Source organism: Monodelphis domestica, chromosome 3, assembly GCF_027887165.1.
Source record: "Monodelphis domestica isolate mMonDom1 chromosome 3, mMonDom1.pri, whole genome shotgun sequence".
Classification (NCBI taxonomy): Eukaryota; Metazoa; Chordata; class Mammalia; order Didelphimorphia; family Didelphidae; genus Monodelphis; species Monodelphis domestica.
The window spans coordinates 34432417-34453161 of record NC_077229.1 but is presented as its reverse complement, the minus strand read 5'-3'; the positions used below and the strand labels follow the sequence as shown (position 1 = coordinate 34453161).

At 40.8% G+C, this 20745-nt stretch overlaps 1 protein-coding gene across 6 annotated transcripts in view; it reads right to left on the bottom strand.

The window, feature by feature from the left end:
• Positions 1–20745, bottom strand: part of NOS1 (nitric oxide synthase 1) — a 269988-nt gene that overhangs the window by 117877 nt on the left and 131366 nt on the right. For 5 of the 6 annotated variants that reach the window (XM_056821665.1, XM_056821667.1, XM_007490314.3 and 2 more), the window contains exon 3: positions 56–1329. The exons of the other annotated variant lie outside the window; for it this stretch is intronic. In XM_056821665.1, the coding sequence (XP_056677643.1) occupies positions 56–780 (725 nt within the window). In that variant the 5' untranslated portion in view covers positions 781–1329. The remainder of the gene's footprint in view (positions 1–55; positions 1330–20745) is intronic. 6 annotated transcript variants of the gene reach the window in all.

Here is a 20745-nt window from a genome sequence, read left to right as displayed (position 1 = left end):
CTGGGTTTCCAGGCTGAAGCACACACGTACACAAACACCTGCCACAAGGGCTTACCTGTCTGCCTGGACTTCTGCATCCTTTGTCTCTACCTTGAGTGACCCTCCTCCATTGATTTCCTTCTTGCCACTGGTCAGCAGGTTCAGCACTGGCTGGATCTCTCGGAGAAGGTCATTGCTTTCTCCACCACCATGCAGGCTGGTCAAGGTAGTTTTCTTTGTGGGGTCCTCACCTTTCCGGTCAGGTAACATGCCATTGGTTTGTGCCAGGGAATTGTCTCCTTGACCATTTTCCCTGGAGTACTGGGGCACACTCTGGAGAGCCACAGCACTGTCTGGCCCTGGAGGCTGATCTTTACTGGGCACAGCCTGGTGAGACAGGTCCACTGCTTTGGTGGCTGGGCCTAGGGGTTGGGTCACTCGGATGGTCTTGGGTGTCCCATCACCAGTGAATGTAGTCTCCAGGTGAGTAGTGAAGCCCTCAGGGCCCCTCAGGATGAGGACCACATGAGTCTCTGAGGCAATGCCCCTCAGAACCTCCAGGGCACCCTCATAGCTCAGATCCACCAAGGGCCGGCCATTGACCGCAAGGATGATATCTCCTGCTTGGATGAGACCACTCTGTTCAGCTGCCCCACCCCGGATCAGATCAGAGATAATCACAGGGGGCTTGCTAACCCGTTCTTTCACCAGGAAGCCTAAGCCTCCTACTTTGCGTTTGAACAGTCTTACAGAAATGACGTTGGGTTGGATTTGCTGAACGCTAAACATGTGGTCTTCCATTGTAACTTCAGAGTGTCTGGTCCAATAAGTGCAAGACTTAGTGACCAGAGCCTTTTCCCCCTAGTGGGGGATCCTCTCCAGATCTCAAAAAAAGGAGTTAAGAAGATGGATACTGTTGGGGCTAGGCTTGTGTAAGCCAGGCTCAGGAAATGGATTGGTTCTTTGGCGTTTGAGTTACTGGTCTTGGATATCAACTGGACCAGAGCATCTGGTGGCATCTATTCATTCCAGGCCCAATTTCTGGGGTATGATGTGATTCATGACTGCTCCCACTCTCTTGTTCTAAGGAATGGATGCTTGGCTTCTCCTGGGGGCTTCACAATAGAAGATAGGGTATGTCCCTGGAAAGAGATTCAGCCTCAAAGAAACAGATGCCAAGCCTGGCAATGCCACCCTGGCACAGAGAGAGCCCCTGGGTGCTGCTCTAGTGGTGAGACATGCCAACTCCAGATCATTCCTTACTGATAGCTAGATGAGGGTAGCAACTTCTCTCATGGGTGTCTCAGTAGATGAACTGTTAGGCTGAGAACAGATTGGTGGCTTCTTGAGCTAAAGAGAGAAAGGCAAGGCAAGGCAAGGAAAGGCAAGGCAAGGCAAGGAAAGGAAAGGAAAGGAAAGGAAAGGAAAGGAAAAAGGAAAGGAAAGGAAAGGAAAGGAAAGGAAAGGAAAGGGAGAGAAAAAGATAAAAGAGATGGATGATTATGGAAAAAAAGATGGAAAACATAGACCTGAATTAGATAACCATGAGACATTCCCATTGGGAACCTCAGGGCAGAGTTTTTGAAGGCAACTCAGAAAATGAGCCTACTCTCAAGGGAGTTCCTTCCCAGCTAGCTGTAAATTACAGAATTTTTATCTCCATGATCAAAGCCCTCTGTGACAAAAGGGTCTCCCTAGGGATGCCATTGACAGGCAGAACTGGAAATCAAATGGTGAAAAGCTAAAGGACTCTATTCCCTATACTCTCTACAACCCTTTTGGCCCCAACTCATATTACTAGTCTTTCTCCTTTGGCAGTAGAAATATACTCAGTGCACAGAATGATGCCTCATTTACTTGGCACACCTTATTCATTTCTTCCTGCCCCAACAACAAATACCATCAAACAAGTTGGAAGAATAATGTTGCATTGATGAGAGTCTATCAATCAATCAATTAATCAATCAATCAAAATTTACATTTACTAAGCACCTACTATATGCCAGACACTATGCTAAGCTCTAGGGATACACAAAGATAAAAAAGACAGTCCCTGCCATCAAGGAGCTTACAATCTAATAGGGAGAATAAAATGCAAATAAATATAAACAAAACAAGTTACATGGAACAAATAGGAAAAAAATAAAAGAAAGAAGGTCTACACATGTTCTCCAGATTTTCTTACATGGCATGAGACATTCTTCTATAGTTTTCTCAATGTCTATAATATTTTAAAAATTGAATCTTTTTTATCTGACATGAAATAATCTACTATATATATATATATATATATATATATATATATACTCTAATCTATAGTATTATATAGTAGATAGAAGGTTAGTAGGAATCTCACAGATTCTTACAATTAATTTATTCATTTTAATTAACCCTAGATATTAAAAACCTTGAGGAGGAAAAGAAAAGGACTCTCTTTACCTAGAATCCTGACTTTTCTCAGTAAAAATGAAATTATTGATAATTTCCAAATAAATCACTTGCCAAGAGTCATCTCGGCTTGGGTAATGCTTAGTTGATGGATCTATGAGTTTTGGCTCTTACTGTATCACCAGCACCAAGATGATCTTCTTCATAGACCCAGAGAAAGCTAGAGAAAGATCCATATACTGCATTATTTGTCTAGTTATAAAGTTCTGATAGAAGGGAAAAAAACATACTAAAAGAGCAACACAGACTTTACTGTGAGATATGTAGATTGTAGAGGTCCAGAGAGAATTTGTGAGATCCAGCAGAGGGGAGGGAAGTTTGATACCATATGAAAACAAGAAAATATTTTTCTGATGGTTAGTGGACTATGAGCACATTCTGAATGTCATCAGGTTAAATAAAACCACTCTTATAGCCATAATCATAGCTCACATTTATATACACATTAAAGTGTGTAAATTACTTAGCACATATTTTATTATTTGATCCTCAGAACAACTCTGTGAAATAGTATACTTAAATATTATATATGCCTAATATACATTAAAATATGTTGTTATTCTTTTTTAAGATATTTTATTTTCTCAATTCGATGTAATAACAATGTTCAACATATGTTTTCTGAAATTATAAGATCCAAATTTTTTTTTCTCTCTCTCTATTCCCCCCACCCTTTTTTGGAGATGGTAAGCAATTTGATCTGGATTATTCATGTATTTTCATGCAAAACCTACTTCTGTATTGGCCACTTTTGTAAGAGAATACTCATAAAAAACCAAAACTGAACAATGACAGGTGCATCATTTTATAGATGAGGAAACTGAGGCTTAAGGAGGATCACTATTTAAAGCCATACAGCTAATAAGTGCCAGTGGCAAGATGAGAATAAAGGTTTAATCTGAGGGCATACAGGGGAGTTAGAGGTCCTTTGTATAAGACCCAAATTGGATTAAGATGACCATTGAAATCCTTCCCAACTTTTAGATCAGTAATTCTGGGAGTCTCAGTGCTTTTATTTTAGCCCTAAGTCAGGGTGAATATGCATGTGTGTATGTGTATGTGTGTGTGTGTGTGTGTGTGTGTGTGTATGTGTGTGTGTGTGTGTGTATGTGTGTGTGTGTGTGTGTGTGATACCATTATGGTGGGTATAAATGTGTATGATATTTATGTACAGTGGGATTATGGTAGGGCTGTATGATTTGAGTATTATTCTGTGTATGGCATGCGAGTATATTTTATGTGTGTAGTTGAATAGGCAATTGCACATCTTGATGTATACATGGGAGTGTATGAGATGGGTGAGTGGGTAGCTGTTGTGCATGAATGGTCTAATGGAGAGTATATTTTGTCTTTGAAATTAGAAAACCTAGATCTCAATTCTGGCTCTGGATCTTCCCCTCTCTGAACCTCAGTTTACTCATCTGTAAAACTGGAGGGTTGGACTAACTAATTCCCTGGGGATCTGGTGAGGGTCAGAGTTGGTATAGATGGTGCAAGAGGGTGGTGGAAATAACCATTCCAGCTCTTTTTTTCCCTCCTCTCAAGTCCTAGTTACATGCAAAATAATGCATCCCTCCCTTCTGGGTGTCCTCTTAGCCAGCCTGATTGAGTGGGGAGCTCCCAGTTGCAGTGAGTGACAGACACTCTCATACTCATTTTGCCTTTAGCTCCTTTCCTGGGTCTTACTAGGTCTGAGACAATTGACACACGAGCCAATGGCTCTGGGAGCTGGAGGATAGATAGGGTCAAGCCTTTCCCTCCCCCTCAGACTAAGGGATCACCTCTTGGGTCAGCCTGAGTCCCTGGTGTGTGTGTTCAGCCTCTCCCTTTGTGGGGTGTGTTATGTAATGCCGCCAGCCCCTCTGTGTGGGAGATGGAATAATAAATATCCTAGGACCAGCCTGGTTTGTACTCTCCATCTGGCATCTCTGTGTGTGTTTCTCTCTGTGTATTCATGCATCACTTTCCTGCTGTGTCATTTCTCTGGTGTTTGTATGTGAGTGCGCGCACCAGAGAGCATTTGCATGCGCGTGTTTTCTCAGGCTCTCCTGAGTATCTGTCTCCTTCTCTAGAGGCTCCAGAAGGAGTAGAAATCCAGTAAATAGCATCAGTCTCTTCCTGGCCATGGAATGCCCATGCCCACCCTCCCTTAGCTGTCTGCCATCCCAATTCCATATGGAGATTTAGCATATTACCGAAGAATTTTAAAATGCTGGATTCTAGAGCCAAGCAGACGAGACCACAGAAGCCCCTTGGATGGCACAAGTTGGGAATCTCATCTTTTCTTTTACTAAAGGAGAGATTTTAAGGCAAGTCTCACACAAGCAGATAGAGAAGGCTCTCCTGTTCTCCTCCTCCACTCCGCCCACATGCTTCCTTGGGCCAGAGCTGTCAAAAGGCAACATGGTACCCAAGCTAGTAGCTAGTATAATAGCTTGTATTTATATAGTGCATTAAAATATTATTTCATGTTAGATACTTACAATCACCATAGGAAATAGGTGGTATTATTATCCCCATTTTATAGATGAGAAAATGAAGGCATATAGTGACTTGTCTGGAGTCACACAGCTGGTAAGCATCTGAGGTTGGATTTGAACTCAGTTCTTGACTCTAGTTCACTGAGTCACCCAGCTACCCCAATAGAAGTCTTTGGTGATGATCTGCTGTGGATTTTGTGTGCATGTGTGTGTGTGTATGTGTGTGCATGTGTGTGTGTATGTGTGTGTGTGTGTGTGTGTGTGTGTGTGTGTGTGTGTGTGTGAGGTGGTAATGGTAGGAGTTGGGGAGAGGGTACTTAGCCACTAAGCCTCTCTGCCTCACCTCTTTTTCTCACTGGACCAACCCTGCCCTAACTTGCTTCAGTGGGGTTTGGCATGTTAGACTGGGAATTTAGAGAATCAGGACTTGAACTCAAATGCTATGGACTTCCAGTGTGCCCTTTGGGCAATGCACATCCCTCCTTTAGTGCTCGCTGGAAAATAAGGCAGAATAGATAAAGAGCTGGCCTTGAATTCAGGAAGCTCTGGGTTCAAGTCCTGATTGATACATTTTGTACATATGACCCTGAGCAAATCACTTAACCCCTCAATACCCCGTTCAAATTTCTGGTAATAACTTGTAAATAGATACAGAACAAGTGTAGTTGTATGTTAGTAAATGATTAATAACAATAACAACTAGCAATTATAGTGCTTTAAGAATTGCAAAGTGCTTTTCAAAATTATCTCATTTTTATCCTCACATCTATGGAATGGATGCTATTATCATTATTTTTACAGATTGGGAAACTGAGACAGGCAGTGACTTGCCCAGAGCCACAGAGCTAGAGTCTGAGGCAGGATGTTTGAACTCCCTGGCCACAAGACTATTCATTTTCCCACATCTGCATATAAAATACATATCTACCTACATAAATACATACATAGTACATACCCATCTACATATGTATCTTCAGGAACTCATAAACAGAAAGAATTAGAATAGATATTCTCTGAAATTCCCTCTGTTTCAGTCTAGAATCTTCCAGCCCTAATAGCTTACAATTCAGCCCTAGGACCCTTGGCTTGGACAATGCCCTAAGACAAATACAAAGACCCATACAAATAATTTAATGTCTGGACCTCAGTTTCCTCTTCTTCCAAAAAAAGCGAATTGGCTTATATGAGCTGTAAATTCTCTTTCAGATCTAGATTTATGATGGAGGAGTGGGAAGGGGGGTTGGGTGGTAAGAATCCTCCCCTATCTTTCCTTCTCCTACATCTCTGGCAGTCCTAGAACCCATCAAGGATGACTAGTCAATGGAAAGACTTTCCAGTCACAGGAGATGCCTTCTTCTTTCCTCCTCACTTTTATTAGGGCTGCTTGACTTGGATGAGATGGAAGTCAACAACCTCATGCCTTTATGCCATATAGAAGACTCACCATGTACCCTGTTTCTGCCTTCAAGCATCCTCTAAACCTCCTGACCTTCCCTGACTTGCATTGCCATCTGATCTACTCATGTGTCACTTAGCATCATGGGACTTATCATCCATACATCCCAGTGATTTCTACGCTGCAGATGAACTTTGGTTTTTTTCATGTCTTCACTTCCTTAGTTTGAGTTGGATCTCCTTGAGATCAGGGGCTATCCTACTTTTTTCTACATGTAACTTCAGAATTTAGAACAGTGCTTGGCACATAGTGTTTGTTAATTTTTTAATTAATCAAATTAAATTAATGAATGCCTTTTCATTCATTCATCTATGATCCTCTAATAGGAGATATCATGACCTAGGTGATGAATCCCAGGAACAAGGTTAATACAGGGCTTGAGTATAGGCACATGGTCTCAAAATTTTCTGTCATTTGTTGGCATGGGAACTCCTTTACGGACACAGAGAGCAACCCAGAATCAGAATCATAGCACTTCATCTTTGAAAAGGAACTGGTTCCTGAACAAGAATTCCCTGTATGCCACACCCAACAAGTGGTGCTTAACTTCTCCTTGAATACTGTGATGGTAGAGAAACTCACTTCTTCTCAAGGCAGCCCACTCTTCTATGCCTCAGTAGATGTTCATTGAGAGCTAGCTCAGCTGAAAAAAAACATCACCATGCTACAGCCCACCTGGTGATGAGCCTCTGTGAATTTGGGCTAGACTGGTCCTTGGATGTCAGACACAGTCTGTCACCAGGATTGTACTGGAAGCCTCTCCCACTGTGTAGGACTAGCCAGGGCTTGTGCTGTCTTGGCAGAGCCTTGGAGCCCAGGGTGACCTCCCTCTTATGACGAGGCACTGAAAGAGGACCTTGGTGGAGGGCAGTCATGCTTCTTTGGCGAAAATAAACTGCAGGTTGACAGCCACTTTTCATCTGGGGAGGTAAATCTTTACAAAATAGCATTCAAAATCCCCAACAATCCTTTCTTTTACCTTAAGAAAAGTCAGGGTTTCTTACAAATTCCAAACTACTAATTTTCAGTCTTTCTTCCCAGGAATATAAGAACTAAGAATCCATCTGACGTCCCCTCTCCCACGCTGCCAGCTCATTGCCAAAACCCTGCAATTCTTCTCCCCACTACCTCCAAATCCTCAGAGCAAGCTGGGGACAGTTTGGTGTCATGGAACTGACAATGAGTTGGGAGCCAGAGGACCTGGGTTCTAATCTCATCTCCACTGTGGCTTAGAGAAAATCACTTATCCTCACTGGGTTCCATCTGGAAAACATGAGGGAGTTGGACTAGATTACCAAGGTCACCTATAGCTCTGATATTCTACAATCTAAGGTCCCTTTCAGTTCTGACATCTCTGAGTTCTAACCTTTTCTCTTCTAAGCCCCCTCCTGTTCTGACATTTTATGATTTAAGTTAGTTCTTAACCTTTTTTTTCTGTCTTGGTCTCCTCTGGAAGTCTGGGATGGATTTGGAAAACATAAAGGCATTGGATTAGATTACTAACGTCCCTTGTAGCTCTAATATTTCAGAATCTAAAGCCCCTTCTGGTCTTGATAGTTTGTGGTTTATGGTCAATAGTCTATAGACCCCTTTAAAGAAGTCAAAAAGGAAATAATAAATTTCAGGTAAGGATCAATGAAAATAAAAATGTAATTTCTTTCCATATAAGCTCTCTGACCATCTGAAATCCCCCCAGATGGGTCCACAGATTGTGGGTTTAGAACTTTTGTTGAAAAGGCTCTCAAAGCTGTAACATTCTATATTTTAAGTAAGGATTTTTCTACCTCAAAAATTCTATATCCTATATATAAGGTCTCTCCTAGCTCTATGTTCTAAGGCCTTCCAAATCCTAACATTCAAAGTTCTAGAGAATTTTCTGGGTTTGGCATTCAATATTCTAATATTTTATATCTAGTTCTAAATTCTTTGCCATTCTTCCTGGAACTCAGTTTCTTGTTCTGTAAAACAATGAGGTTGGGGGGGGCAGCTGGGTTGCTCAGTGGATTGAGAGCCAGGCCAAGACACAGGAGGTCCTAGGTTCAAATCTGACCTCAGCCACTTCCTAGCTGTGTGACCCTGGGCAAGTCACTTGACCCCCATTGCCTAGCCCTTACCACTCTTCTGCCTTGGAGCCAATACACAGTATTGACTCCAAGACAGAAGGTAAGGGTTAAAAAAAAACAATGAGGTTGGAATCCATGATCTCTGAAGTCTCTTTGGGTACCACTTCAAAGGTGAGGGAAGATGTAATTCAGTTCTCTTTAGGGCTCACCTGATCAAGTTAGAGGGAGCTGTCCTTGGTTCACAGATCTCTTATTTTCTTCCTCACCTTCTTCTACTCTGCCTCATATCATTCCTATGCTTTGTTTTCTCCCTGAATGTGTTGCCAGTGACTTAATCCAAGATTCCCAGAATTTCAGAGCTAGAAAGAATCTGAAGGCCATTCAGTCCAACCCACAGCTGACCAACAAATCCCACTCCAACATCCCTGACAAGTGAGCATTCTGTTTCTGTCAGAAGACTTCCACTAAGGGGAATCCCTGCTTCCTCTTATTTTATTTCAGGTCATTAATTTTATAAATATTCTTGTTCAGTTGTTTCAGTCATGTCTGACTCTCCATGACCCCATTTTTGGGATTTTCTTGGAAAAGATACTGGAGAGGTTTGCCATTTCCTTCTCCAGATCATTTTATAGATGAGGAAACTGAGGTAAACAGGGTTAAGTGACTTGCCCAGGGATATACAGTTAATAAGTACATGGGGCCATTTTGCAGACATTGTTAGTAAGTTTTTTCTCTTTTAAAACCAGTCAAAACCTCCCTCTTTTCAACTTCTACCTGGTTTTATCCTCTAGGGCCAACAGAACATGTCTAATTCTCCTACATGATGGCCCAAATACTTGACCATGTCCTTTTCTAGATACATTTGTCTGGTAAAGTGGATAGAAAGATAGATCTAGAATCGGGAAACTCAAGAAAAATTCTGCCAAAGAAATTATTAGCATTGTGACTCTGTGCAAGTCACCTATCTTCTGCCTGCCTTCAGTTTCCTCAATAAAGATGGGGATAATAATAACTCCTGGAGTTGTCGTGAGGCTCACATGAAATAATATTATAGTGTTTAGTCTGATACATAACAGGCACTGAATAAATGTTTCCCTCCTTCCTTCCTCCCTCCCTCCTTCCTCCCTCCCTCTTTCCTCCCTCCCTCCCTCCCTCTTTCCTCCCTCCCTCCTTCCTTCCTTCCTTCCTTCCTTCCTTCCTTCCTTCCTTCCTTCCTTCCTTCCTTCCTTCCTTCCTTCCTTCCTTCCTTCCTTCCTTCCTTCCTTCCTTCCTTCCTTCCTTCCTTCCTCCCTCCCTCCCTTCCCTCCTTCCTCCCTCCCTTCCTTCCTTCCTTCCTTCCTTCCTTCCTTCCTTCCTTCCTTCCTTCCTTCCTTCCTTCCTTCCTTCCTTCCTTCCTTCCTTCCTTCCTTCCTTCCTTCCTTCCTTCCTTCCTTCCTTCCTTCCTTCCTTCCTTCCTTCCTAACATCCTTAGTTCTTTCAAGTGACACTTGTGGGGTATGATCCTGAAGACCTTCATCTTCCTGGCTGCCCTCACCGGATGATCTGGTCTATCAATTCCCTTCCTACAGTGAGGGATTTTAGAATGGAGCACAATACTTCAGCTGTGGGTTGGCCGAGGCTGAGGACAGCAAGCCAGGCACTTCCCTTGTTCTCTTCATGCTGCCCAGCCGAAGAGTGCATTAGCTAGTTAGTTATCAAAGGAACATTGTTCCCATCCAGATGGTAAATTGAATGAAATGTCCTTTAAAGCAATTCATGCTGAAGGCCCCCAGTAAAAAGCCTCAGGTGCCATGAAACACTAATTGAGTCAATTTCCAAATGGGTTGGGTGGTATTTAAGCACTTCATCTTAGCAGTAAATTGGTACTTGATGGTTTTAGGGAGTGGTGACTGACACAGACAGTGCCATTTTCACTTTGTTTTCACTTATTTTGGAGCATTTTGTCTTTCCTGTGCCTCCCCCCAGGGGCAGGTGTCACTGGTCCACTTTATCAGTAGGGTAAAAGAGAGCAATAGGGAGACATGTTTAACCTATCCCTGGGGGATGGCTGTTCTTCTGTATGAGATAGATTTGACAAGTTTTCATTTTGGATTAATTATTTTTATTTTATTTTGAAATTAGATGAAATTAAATGATTTTAAACCCTTACCTTCCATATTAGAATCAACTCTGCATATTATTCCAAGATAGAGGAGCAGTAAGGGCTAGGCAATGGCTGTTAAGTGGCTTTCCCAGAATCACATAACTAGGAACTATCTCAGACCAAATTTGAACCCAGGACCTCCTCTCTCTAGGCTGATATAAGCCATCTGGCTGCCCCCTAGGGTATTTTTAATAAAGGGTTTTTAGTGGAGTCTATACAGAGAAATTGTAATTTTATATATGAAGAAGGAAAAAAGTCCAAGAGTGATTCATAAATGTTTGGGGTCCAAGCATCACTACCACATCTAGTCTCTTTTGATAGAGTATAGGTAGACTCTTCATGGACAAGGATTGTTTTGCTCTTGTTATTGTGCTCCCAGTATCCAGGGCAGTGCCTAGCACCTAGTAGGCACTTAATTAAATATTTGTCATCTGGTTAAGGGAGTAAGTCATAAAAATAAAAGCTCCCACACCTCCCTAACCTATCAGTCCTTTACCAGGTTTGATGGAATAACTTAGATAATTTTCAAAGGGAAGAAGAGATAAGGGAGGTATGGGAATAAGTATGTAAATAGTACCTACTATGCACCAAGCACTGTGCTAAGTTTTGCAAATAATTATCTCATTTGATCCTCAAAAAATCATGTGAGACAGGCTCTATTTTTGTCTCTATTTTACAGTCAAGGAAACTAAAGCAGACATAGGTTAAGTGGCTCATCTAGAGTCATACAACTAGTAAATGTCTAAATCCAAATTTGAACTCAGGTCTTCCTGTCCAGAGTTCTATCTACTGTGACACCTAGCCTCCTCAAATACAAATTTAGTCACTGGTCAACTGGCAGATAGAATCATTGTTGAGGGGGAAAACCCCATATCAGCAACCCTTGGGCAATTGTTTTAGAGATTGGGGTGAGGGCCCTGAGAGTTTGAGAGACTTGCCCTTGGTCAGACATACCTAGAATATGTCCAAGGAAGGGATTAAACTGAGATCTTCCTGACTTTAAAGTATGCCCTCAATTTACAAATTGAAATGATGGGGGAACATCAAAGTACAATGCAAAGAGGGATTGATTTGCATTCTGATGACCTAAGTCCAAATCTTAGCTCTGCCCCTCACCGCCAGTATGACTGTAGGTAAGATAGTTCTGTTGGCCTCAGTTTCCTTCTCTCTAAAAAGTGGGAGTTGGATTAGATGATCTTGAAGGGAGGTCTCTTCCAGTTCAGAGTATGTGATCTATGCATGTCAATATGTGATACTGTATTTTCTTACCTTTAAGTCATTAATACTTGCCATGTTAGCATTTAGAGGACAATTAGATATTAACATTTTTCTTTCTCCCTATCTTAAGTCTCAGAAAGGAAATGGTTCCATTCTAGAGGGAAAAAAGTTAGTCTGGAAAGATAAATGAGAAGAAAGATGCTGGAATTCTAGAAAATTATCAGGAACCTAAACCCCCAAAACATCAGAGCTGGCAGTAGTAAATTGCTGTTGATTTAAAATTTGTTCTCAAAAAATATGCAGACATACTTTTAAGCATAATTTGCATTATTAATATTTTCTCCATCACTTCTTTAAGTCTAGACAATCAAAAAACAGTAAATTAAACCATAGTGTTTGCCAATTTCTGAGGTGCAAATGCTCACACTGAAAACTTAATAATTTAATCTCATGAGATGGTTGGAGCTGGCACTAGCATACCAATGACTGGAAGGGACTTTAGGGATCATCTACCCTGGCCCCCTACCTAGTAGAGAGGAAACTGAGACCCAGTCAGTGGAAGTGACAGAACTGGAATGTTCTGAGTCCTACTCCAAACTTCTGTCCTTGCACTGTAACATGTGGTCCATCTATCTACTTGCTTCCTGACTTCTTATTTCAGATGAGAAAGGGATGTCTACCTCTCAGGGTTGCTGACAAGAGGATCCTTATTCAGGTACAGGCTGGACTCTAGTCATGGAGGTCCCTTCCAACTCTGAAATCTAGGAAAGTCAGAAAGTCATGGGAAAGTCAATGTGGGCCAGTATGGAAAAGAGAATTGGGGGAAGAGCAAGGAAGGAGTTTCATAGTACTCTGTGGACTTCTCTTCTGTATAACTCAATCAGATTTGGTTATGTCACTACTTTCCTGGCTGGGGTATATGCCAATGATCACCATATATACTGTAAAGAAGATAGATAAAGTTGGTGTCATCTCTTATGAAACTAAAGACCAGTCACTGAGCAGAAGCATTGGGGTTACAGAGACTGGGGCATTCCCATGAGTTCAAATCCAGGATCTAACATTCATGGGATAGTCTATTAAGTCATATAAACTCTGGATCCACTCAGAATTCACTCCTTTCTCATCTCTCCTTCCTGGATTCCTTATTTCTCTTCAAATTCTCTTCAGAATTTTAGAATTTATTCTGTGAATTCTAGTGACCTTCGAATGGAACTCTCCTGCCCCACCAGGAAGAAAGCTTCCCTACCTATCTTTCTTTCCTCTGCTTATGCTATTGAGCTTTAAGTAAAAATGAAATGATAGGTCATATCCCTCTGTCTTGGAATAAAATAATTTATTTCTTTTACAGTACTATTCTCTGGAAGTCAGACCCTCACATGTCTTATTTATTCAAACAAAGGATGAGCAAAGCTCTTCCTTTTTCTCTTGTCAATCCATCAAAAATTTATTCAGCTACTACTACTATGTGTGCTGTGTTAGATGCCAGGCATCCAAAGACAAAAATGAAAATCTCTGCCCTAAAGAAGCTTCCATTATTTTAAGGGGGGACAAAATGTGTATCTTCAAACATTTCAGATGGGAGAAGGCAATAGTAGCTAGAGGGACTGAAAAAACTTCATGTAAGAGGTAAACTCTGAGCTGAGCTTTGAGAGAAGTAAGAAGAGAAGATTCTAGGAGGTAGAGATGAGAAAGGAGTGAATTCCAAATTTGTCCAGAGTTTAAACAACTTAATAGACTATTCAATAAATTTTAGAACCTGGATTTGAACTCATGGGAATGCCCCAGTCTCTGTACCCCAATGCTTCTGCTCAGTGACTGGTCTTTAGTTTCATAAGAGATGACACCAACTTTATCTGTCTTCTTGACAGTGTACATGGTGATCATTGGCATATACGCCAGCCAGGAAAGTCGTGACATAACCAAATCTGATTGAGTTATACAGAAGAGAAGTCCACAGATCTCCTTCCTTGCTGTTCCCCCAATACTCTTTTCCATACTGTCCCACATTGACTTTCCCGTGACTTTCTGACTTTCCTAGATTTCAGAGTGGAAGGAACCTCCATGACTAGAGTCCAGCCTATACCTGAACAAGGATCCTCTTGTCAACAACCCTGACAAGTAGACATCCAGCCTCTTTGTGAAGCACACAAGTGATGGGGAACCTTCTATTCCTCAAGAAATCCATTTCACTTTTGGAAAACACTAATTGATAAATTTTTTCCTAGCATGAAGGCTAAATTGGCCTCTCTGTGACTTCCCCATTGCTTCTAGCTTCTGGATACTTCGAATACTTGAAGACATCTCTCAAGTCTCACCTCAGTCTCCTCTTCTTCAAGTTTGATGCTTTGAGTTTCCTCAAACAAACTTCCTATGGCATAATTATGAACCATTCTGATCACCTTTCAGTGGGCAGTGCCCTTCTAATCTCTGGCTATGCCAGCTGAACACAAGGGCTTGTTAATATCTTCATATATGACTCCCAAATTCAAGACACCAGATGGGGTCTTACTAAAGCTGAAGACAGCAGAATAACAGGTTCTTCCTCCCGGATACTAACACTAATGCAGCCTAATATCACATGAAAAAAGATGCTAACTCTTGCATGAAAATGTGATGAATATTAATTATACAATGATATTGATATTTACATTAATATGAATATAAATTAAAGAATTGATATGAAAATAAATTAGCGAATGGATATTTATATAATTATATTAATACCAATTATAGAACTAATGTCTATATAATTAATATACACTATATAGTGATAATGATATTAAAATATAGATTTTTATATAATTAATATTAATATCAAGTATGGGATTGACATTTATATAAGTAATACCAATTATAGGATTGGCATTTATAGAATTAATATTAATACCAATTATAGGATTGACATTTATATAACTAGTATTAATATATAGAATTGCTATTTATATAATTACTATTAATATCAATTATAGAATTGGCATTCATAGAATTAATATTAATTACATCATGATCTTAATTAATTAACATCACATCAAAAAGAGGCAAGCAACTCTCTAACTGACACCATCAGATCCTAGGATCCTAAATTTTGATTGAATATTCTTGGTGGTCCTCACCTTCCTTTTGTATCTCTAGTACTTAGTACAGAATTTGGTATAAAGTAAATGCCCAAGAAATGTTTGTTGACTGACTCATCAGAGCTGGGATTGGGACTTCAGTGGCAATCTAATCCACCTTCTTCACTTTACAGAGAAGGAAAATGATCTCAGGCTCAGAGAATTGCCGTGACTTGCCCAAGATCACACAGGTAGTAAGTGGCAGACTCCCAAATACATACATTATGCTTTTTCTACTGCATCTCTAAAGCATACTATCCCACAAGACCAAGACTGTGGTAGATACTCAAATTAAATCTATCTCATATGATCAAATGGGATAAATTTTGTAAAATAGTAAGCAGTATCTGCCATAGAATAGGCACTAAATAAATACATGTTCCCTTCCCCACCTAGGATTTGGTGATCTCTTCCATTTTTGTCTCTGTAGGTCCAGCATCTAGAGCAGCTAGGTGGCACCAAAGTGCATAGAGAGCTGGCCATGGAGTAGGGAAGACTCATCTTCCTGAGTTCAAATCTGGTCTCAGGCACTTGCTAGCTGTATGATTCTGGCAAGTCACTTCACCCTTTTTGCCTCAATTTCCTCCTCTGTAAAAATGGGCTGGTAAAGGAAATGGCATACCACCCTAGGATTTTTGTCAAGAAAATCCCAAATGGGGCCATAGAGAGTCAGATACAACTGAGATGACTGAGCAACATGCAGAACCCAGTATATGTGATACAGTAGACAGAGTGATGGATTTAAGATTTGGGTTTGAATCTAGCTTAATTAACTTAGATGCTAGATACTTAACTAACTGTGGGACCCAGCACTAATCATTTAACCTTTTTAAGCCTCAGTTCCCTGAACTGTAAAATGGGGATAATAACACATTTGTTTGTTTTGATTTATTTTGAGGATCAGATGAGATAACATTCAAATTCAGGATTCAAACTTGGGGCTTCTGATTCTATGTCTAGTGTGTTCATCTCCCCACTCCATCCACAAATATGCCCACAAATAAGGGAGACTGTGATACAGGCATTGGAAAAGATACAAAACAAAGTGTTGTGGGATTTCACAGGAAGCAGAAATCAATTTTAGCTATGGGCAATCAAGGGAATCTGGACAGGCTTTCCAGGAGGGCACTGCAATTATTGGAAATGACGTGGGCAAGGGCAGGCGAGTGGGTGAGAAATCGGACATCTAGGCAGAACAGCAAGGGTTAGCCAGCGGTCTGGGCACTGGAAGATGAAAGCATAAGAGAGCAAGATTGATTGTTGACCGGATACTGAAACTATTTCAACAGATTATTTAATTGCCTCCCACCTCCTTAGCTAATTGGATGCTATCAGGGAAAGTGTTGGCTATACAAAATAAATATAATTTCACATCAATTTTTGAGAGGGGTTTGAAATCCAGGCTAAAATCTAGGGGCTCCTATCTGTTTTGAAACCCTAACCCCTTTTTTGTTTTAAGATAGATTTGGTGCTACTCCTTCCACTTGCTCTAAATAACCAAATAAACATAAACAAATAACAAAATGTATTATAGTACATAAAAATAAACATATTTGTTTCTGAACTCTAAGCAAGCTGTTGTTTGGCAATTTGAGAATATTGTGACAAAGATTCTCTAGAATAGCCCAGGCTAGAGTTCCCTTTTATGGGTCTCATCTGATGAATGTATATGTTGATACACCAAAAACTTGTTTGCTTCTCTTGGTACTTAAAACAACTCCCTACACCACACCCCAATTCTCATTGTTATTGTTGTAGTTCAATTGTTTTCAGTTGAGTATTACTCTTTTTGGCCCCATTTTTGGTTTTCTTCACAAAAATATAGATTATCTGAGATCACCCAGTTCTCTACTCTTTATAAGTCCAAAAAGTAATCATAAATCATAAATCTAATTTCATTGGTAGAGATTAGACATATCCAGGTTGTTTCAGTCACATCTGACTCTGTTATCTCGTTTGGAGTTTCTTTTTGGGGGGGGCAAAGATAGTAGAGTGATTTGCTGCTTCCTCCTCCAGATCATTTTATAAATGAGGAAACCAAGGCAAACAGGGTGAAATGATTTGGCCAGGATCACACCACTACTCAGTGTCTGAGGTTAGATTTGAAGTTATCTTCCTGACTCCAGACTTGGCGCTTTATCCACAATGCCACCTAGCTGCCTGAGATACATTCATACCACTAGTCATAATGCCCACATCTGATCAGTGAAGAAGAAAATACATGTTTCTGATCCAAAATTCATTGAAGCTAGATGTTTAAAACAATTTTAGAAAGCCACAGAGGATAAAGGCATCAAAAGAATAAGTATAAGCTCAGTGGTAGAGATGACAGCTTAGGAACGTATTCCTGGAATGAACTTCAAACTAATACATCTTCAGGTATTTGTTGGGCTGTCAAGACCTATTCCATATGGCTCCAGTGGACACAGCCTGAGGCAATGGGATGGGGGGAAGAATAAGAGAGAGAGAGAGAGAGAGAGGGAGAGAGAGGGAGAGAGAGAGAGAGAGAGAGAAAGAGAGAGAGAGAGAGAGAGAGAAAGAGAGAGAGAGAGAGAGAGAGAGAGAGAGAGAGCTTTGAGATTAGAATCACAGAATCTTGGAAGGGAGACCTCAGAGTGAGGCTATTGGCACCAACTCATCATACCTGAGGAATTCTCTTTTATATCATGACCCAATAAGTGGGTCATCTTTGCTTGAAACCTTCCAGTGAGGAAGGAGGTCATCACTTCCTAGGATGGCCCATTCTACTTGCTCTAAATCTAAAACTCTGTACCAGCCATCCACTGCTCATAGTTCTGTCTTCTAGGTCCAAGCTGAATAAATGGAATTCTTCTTCTCCATGACAGTTGTTCAAAACTTTGAACAAAATGAAGCACTGTGGCATAATGGATAAATTGCTGGAATTGGATTCAGGAATAATTGTGTTCAAATTATACTTCAGACACTTATTTACTAGTTGTGTGACTAGGAGAGTACCCTAACCTCTTTGAGTCATGGTTTCCCCACATGTAAGATGAGGAGGTTGGACTTGGTGACATCTAAATTCTCTTTCAGCTCTAAATCTATGATCCAATAAACAAGCAGATTCTCCCTAAATATCTCCTTCTCCAGGTTAAATACTACTCTCCCTTGCTCATTCCAGCTTTTTCCAAGAGTCCTTAGAAGGTATGATCCAAAGACCCATAAGCAACGTTGTTTGATGGACCTAGACACTCCATTTTATCAATATCATTCCTATGTAACATCATGAAAACTTACCAACAATTAGAGCTTTCTAAATGCAGAAGAGGTGCTTGGGGAGACACTGGTTTCTGCTCATTGGGGGCTTTTGAGAAAAGGCTGGATGGCTGATTGTTGGGCACACTGTAGAGGGATGAATCTGATGAGCCACTTTGAGATCCCTATGATCTCAATTTCTCAGAGCTCTAGAGTCTATTCTTCTGCTGACAGGAGGAAGCATCACTGGCTCATGGTTAATGTCCCCGATGCAACCAGAATGAGAGAAAAGGCTCAATTAGGACCCTAAACAGCAATAAATGACATTGTCACTGGCTGTCATAGAGAAGAATGACTCACAGTCCTAATTAAAATGCTGAGGGAAAACATAAAGAAAGACGTCCATGGCAAACACAGTGACACACTGGTTAACCACATGATTAGTTTTCAGGGAGAGAGAAAGAGAGAACAGCAGGAGTGTGGGGGAAATGGAAAGAGCACTGGGATGGGATGGATAGGTCTGCCTTCTAGCTTCATTCTTGCCACTAATTAGTTGTATGATCTTGGGCAAGTCCCTTCAGTTCTCTGAGTCCCAGTTTCTTCAGTGGCAAAGATAGGGATAATGATGATAGTGACCATTTAAAGGAGTTTGATTCAGTTCAACTGAATACAATCAACAACTGTGAGGGTCTTTAGTAGCAGTAAATGACATGGTATCTGGTTTTCATAGAGAAGGATGACTCAATTCAGATGAAAATGGCAGAGAAACATAAAGAAAGAAGGTACTGTGGGGAAAGTGCTTTATAAACCCCAGAGTGTCATGGAAATATGTGCCATAGTTCTTATCATGATTACGGAGGCTCTCCACTGTCTCTTCAGCTCTTGGAGCTTTTGGCTACAGATTGATTGAGAGGAGGGGTGAAGGTTTGAGGGTTGAGGACAGGGAGGAAAGGAGAATGGATGTACTAATGAAAAAATTTTCCTTCTTAGGAGGCTCAGGCAAAATTTTCCGTGGAGAGAAAGTTCTGACTAAGTTTGTGTCTAGACAATGACAAAGACAACCAGTCAATTCAGTGAAAAATACTTCAAGCATCTGTGATTTCATCAGTCTGGATGCCCCTCTGCCGACGCAGATCACGACCCCTCTGTGACATAGTAGATTTGGTCTTGGAGAGTTACTGTGGATGAAAAATCCTTCAGCAAACTTGAGCTGCTCTGAATTTCACTAAGTTGGGTCTCAGAGCAGACTCTGTCTACCTTTATTTTGTTCTGTCTGTATCTTGAATAAGTCAGTCAATAAGGATTTATGAAGAGCCTGTTTTATGTCTGGCTATGCTAAATGCTGAGGATTATAAAGGAAGGCAGAGGGGCAAGTAGGTGGATAGTGTACCAGTCCTAGAGATAGGAAGTCTTGAGTTCAAATTTGGCATCAGATACTTTCTACCTGTGAGGCTCTGGGCAAGTCACTTTCCCTAGTTGCCTAGACCTTACTGCTCTTCCACCTTAGAACCTATATATCAATTCTAAAACAGAAATTAAGGGTTTAAAAAAGAACAAAGGAAGGAAAATGACAATCCCTGATCTTGAGAAGCTCACAGAATAAAGGGGAAGCAATATATAAGCAACTATGTACAAACAAACAAGATTTATATAGGATAAATTTGAAATAATCAATAAAGGAATGGTACTAGCATTAAGGGGAATGGGGAAAGATCTCTTCTGGAAGGTGGAGTTTTAGCTCAGACTTAAAGGAAGCCAAGAGCCAGAAATGAGGAGGGAGAGCATCCTAGTTATAAGGTACAACCAGTACAAATGCCTGGAGTGCAGAGATGGAAGTGTTTTGTATAAGGAAGAACCTATTTATCTATATATTGTCTCCCTTGTTGGCATGGAAGTTCTTTATGAGCTGAGAGTAGAGGTTTTTTTTTAGCTGTCTCTCTTAGAATTGGTTTCAAGGCAGAAGATTGGTAAGGGCTAGGCAATGGGGATTATGATTTGCCCAGGGTCACATAGCTGGGAAATGTCTGAGGTCAGATTTGAACCCAGGATCTCCTGTCTCTATCCTAGCTCTCTATCCAGTGAACCATCTAACCGTCCCACAGAGAATGTTCTTGTCTTTCTTTGTATCCCTAGCAACTTAGTTCAGTGCCTGCCTGGCATATTTGTGTTGAATAAATTTTCATTAACTGATTGATGTGTCTATCACCAGGCACTGGGTTCAGATCTTACCTTTGACTCTTACTACCTATGTGACCATATAGCAAGTAACAGCACACCTCTCATCCTCAGTTCCCTCATCTGTATAATAAGTGGCCTCAGAAGCCTTTTCCAACACCATGATTCTATGACATTACTTCCCCTGTGACCTTTGGCAAGTAACAACTCATCTCCCAGCCTCAGTTTCCTTCCCCTAAAAATAAGGAATTGAACTAGATGCTTGCTCTGTTCCCATGTAGTTCTAGGTCTGTGTGATTCAAAGCCTTGGAAGACCTAGGATCCTCTTCACACTAGGATGTGGTATCAGGGAGTATCGAGTTGAGTGAATCAGGGGTAAAACTCCATTTATTATTGCCCAGGCATAGATGAAAGTTGGATGAACAGATTGGGGCTGTAGGAGAAGCACCTG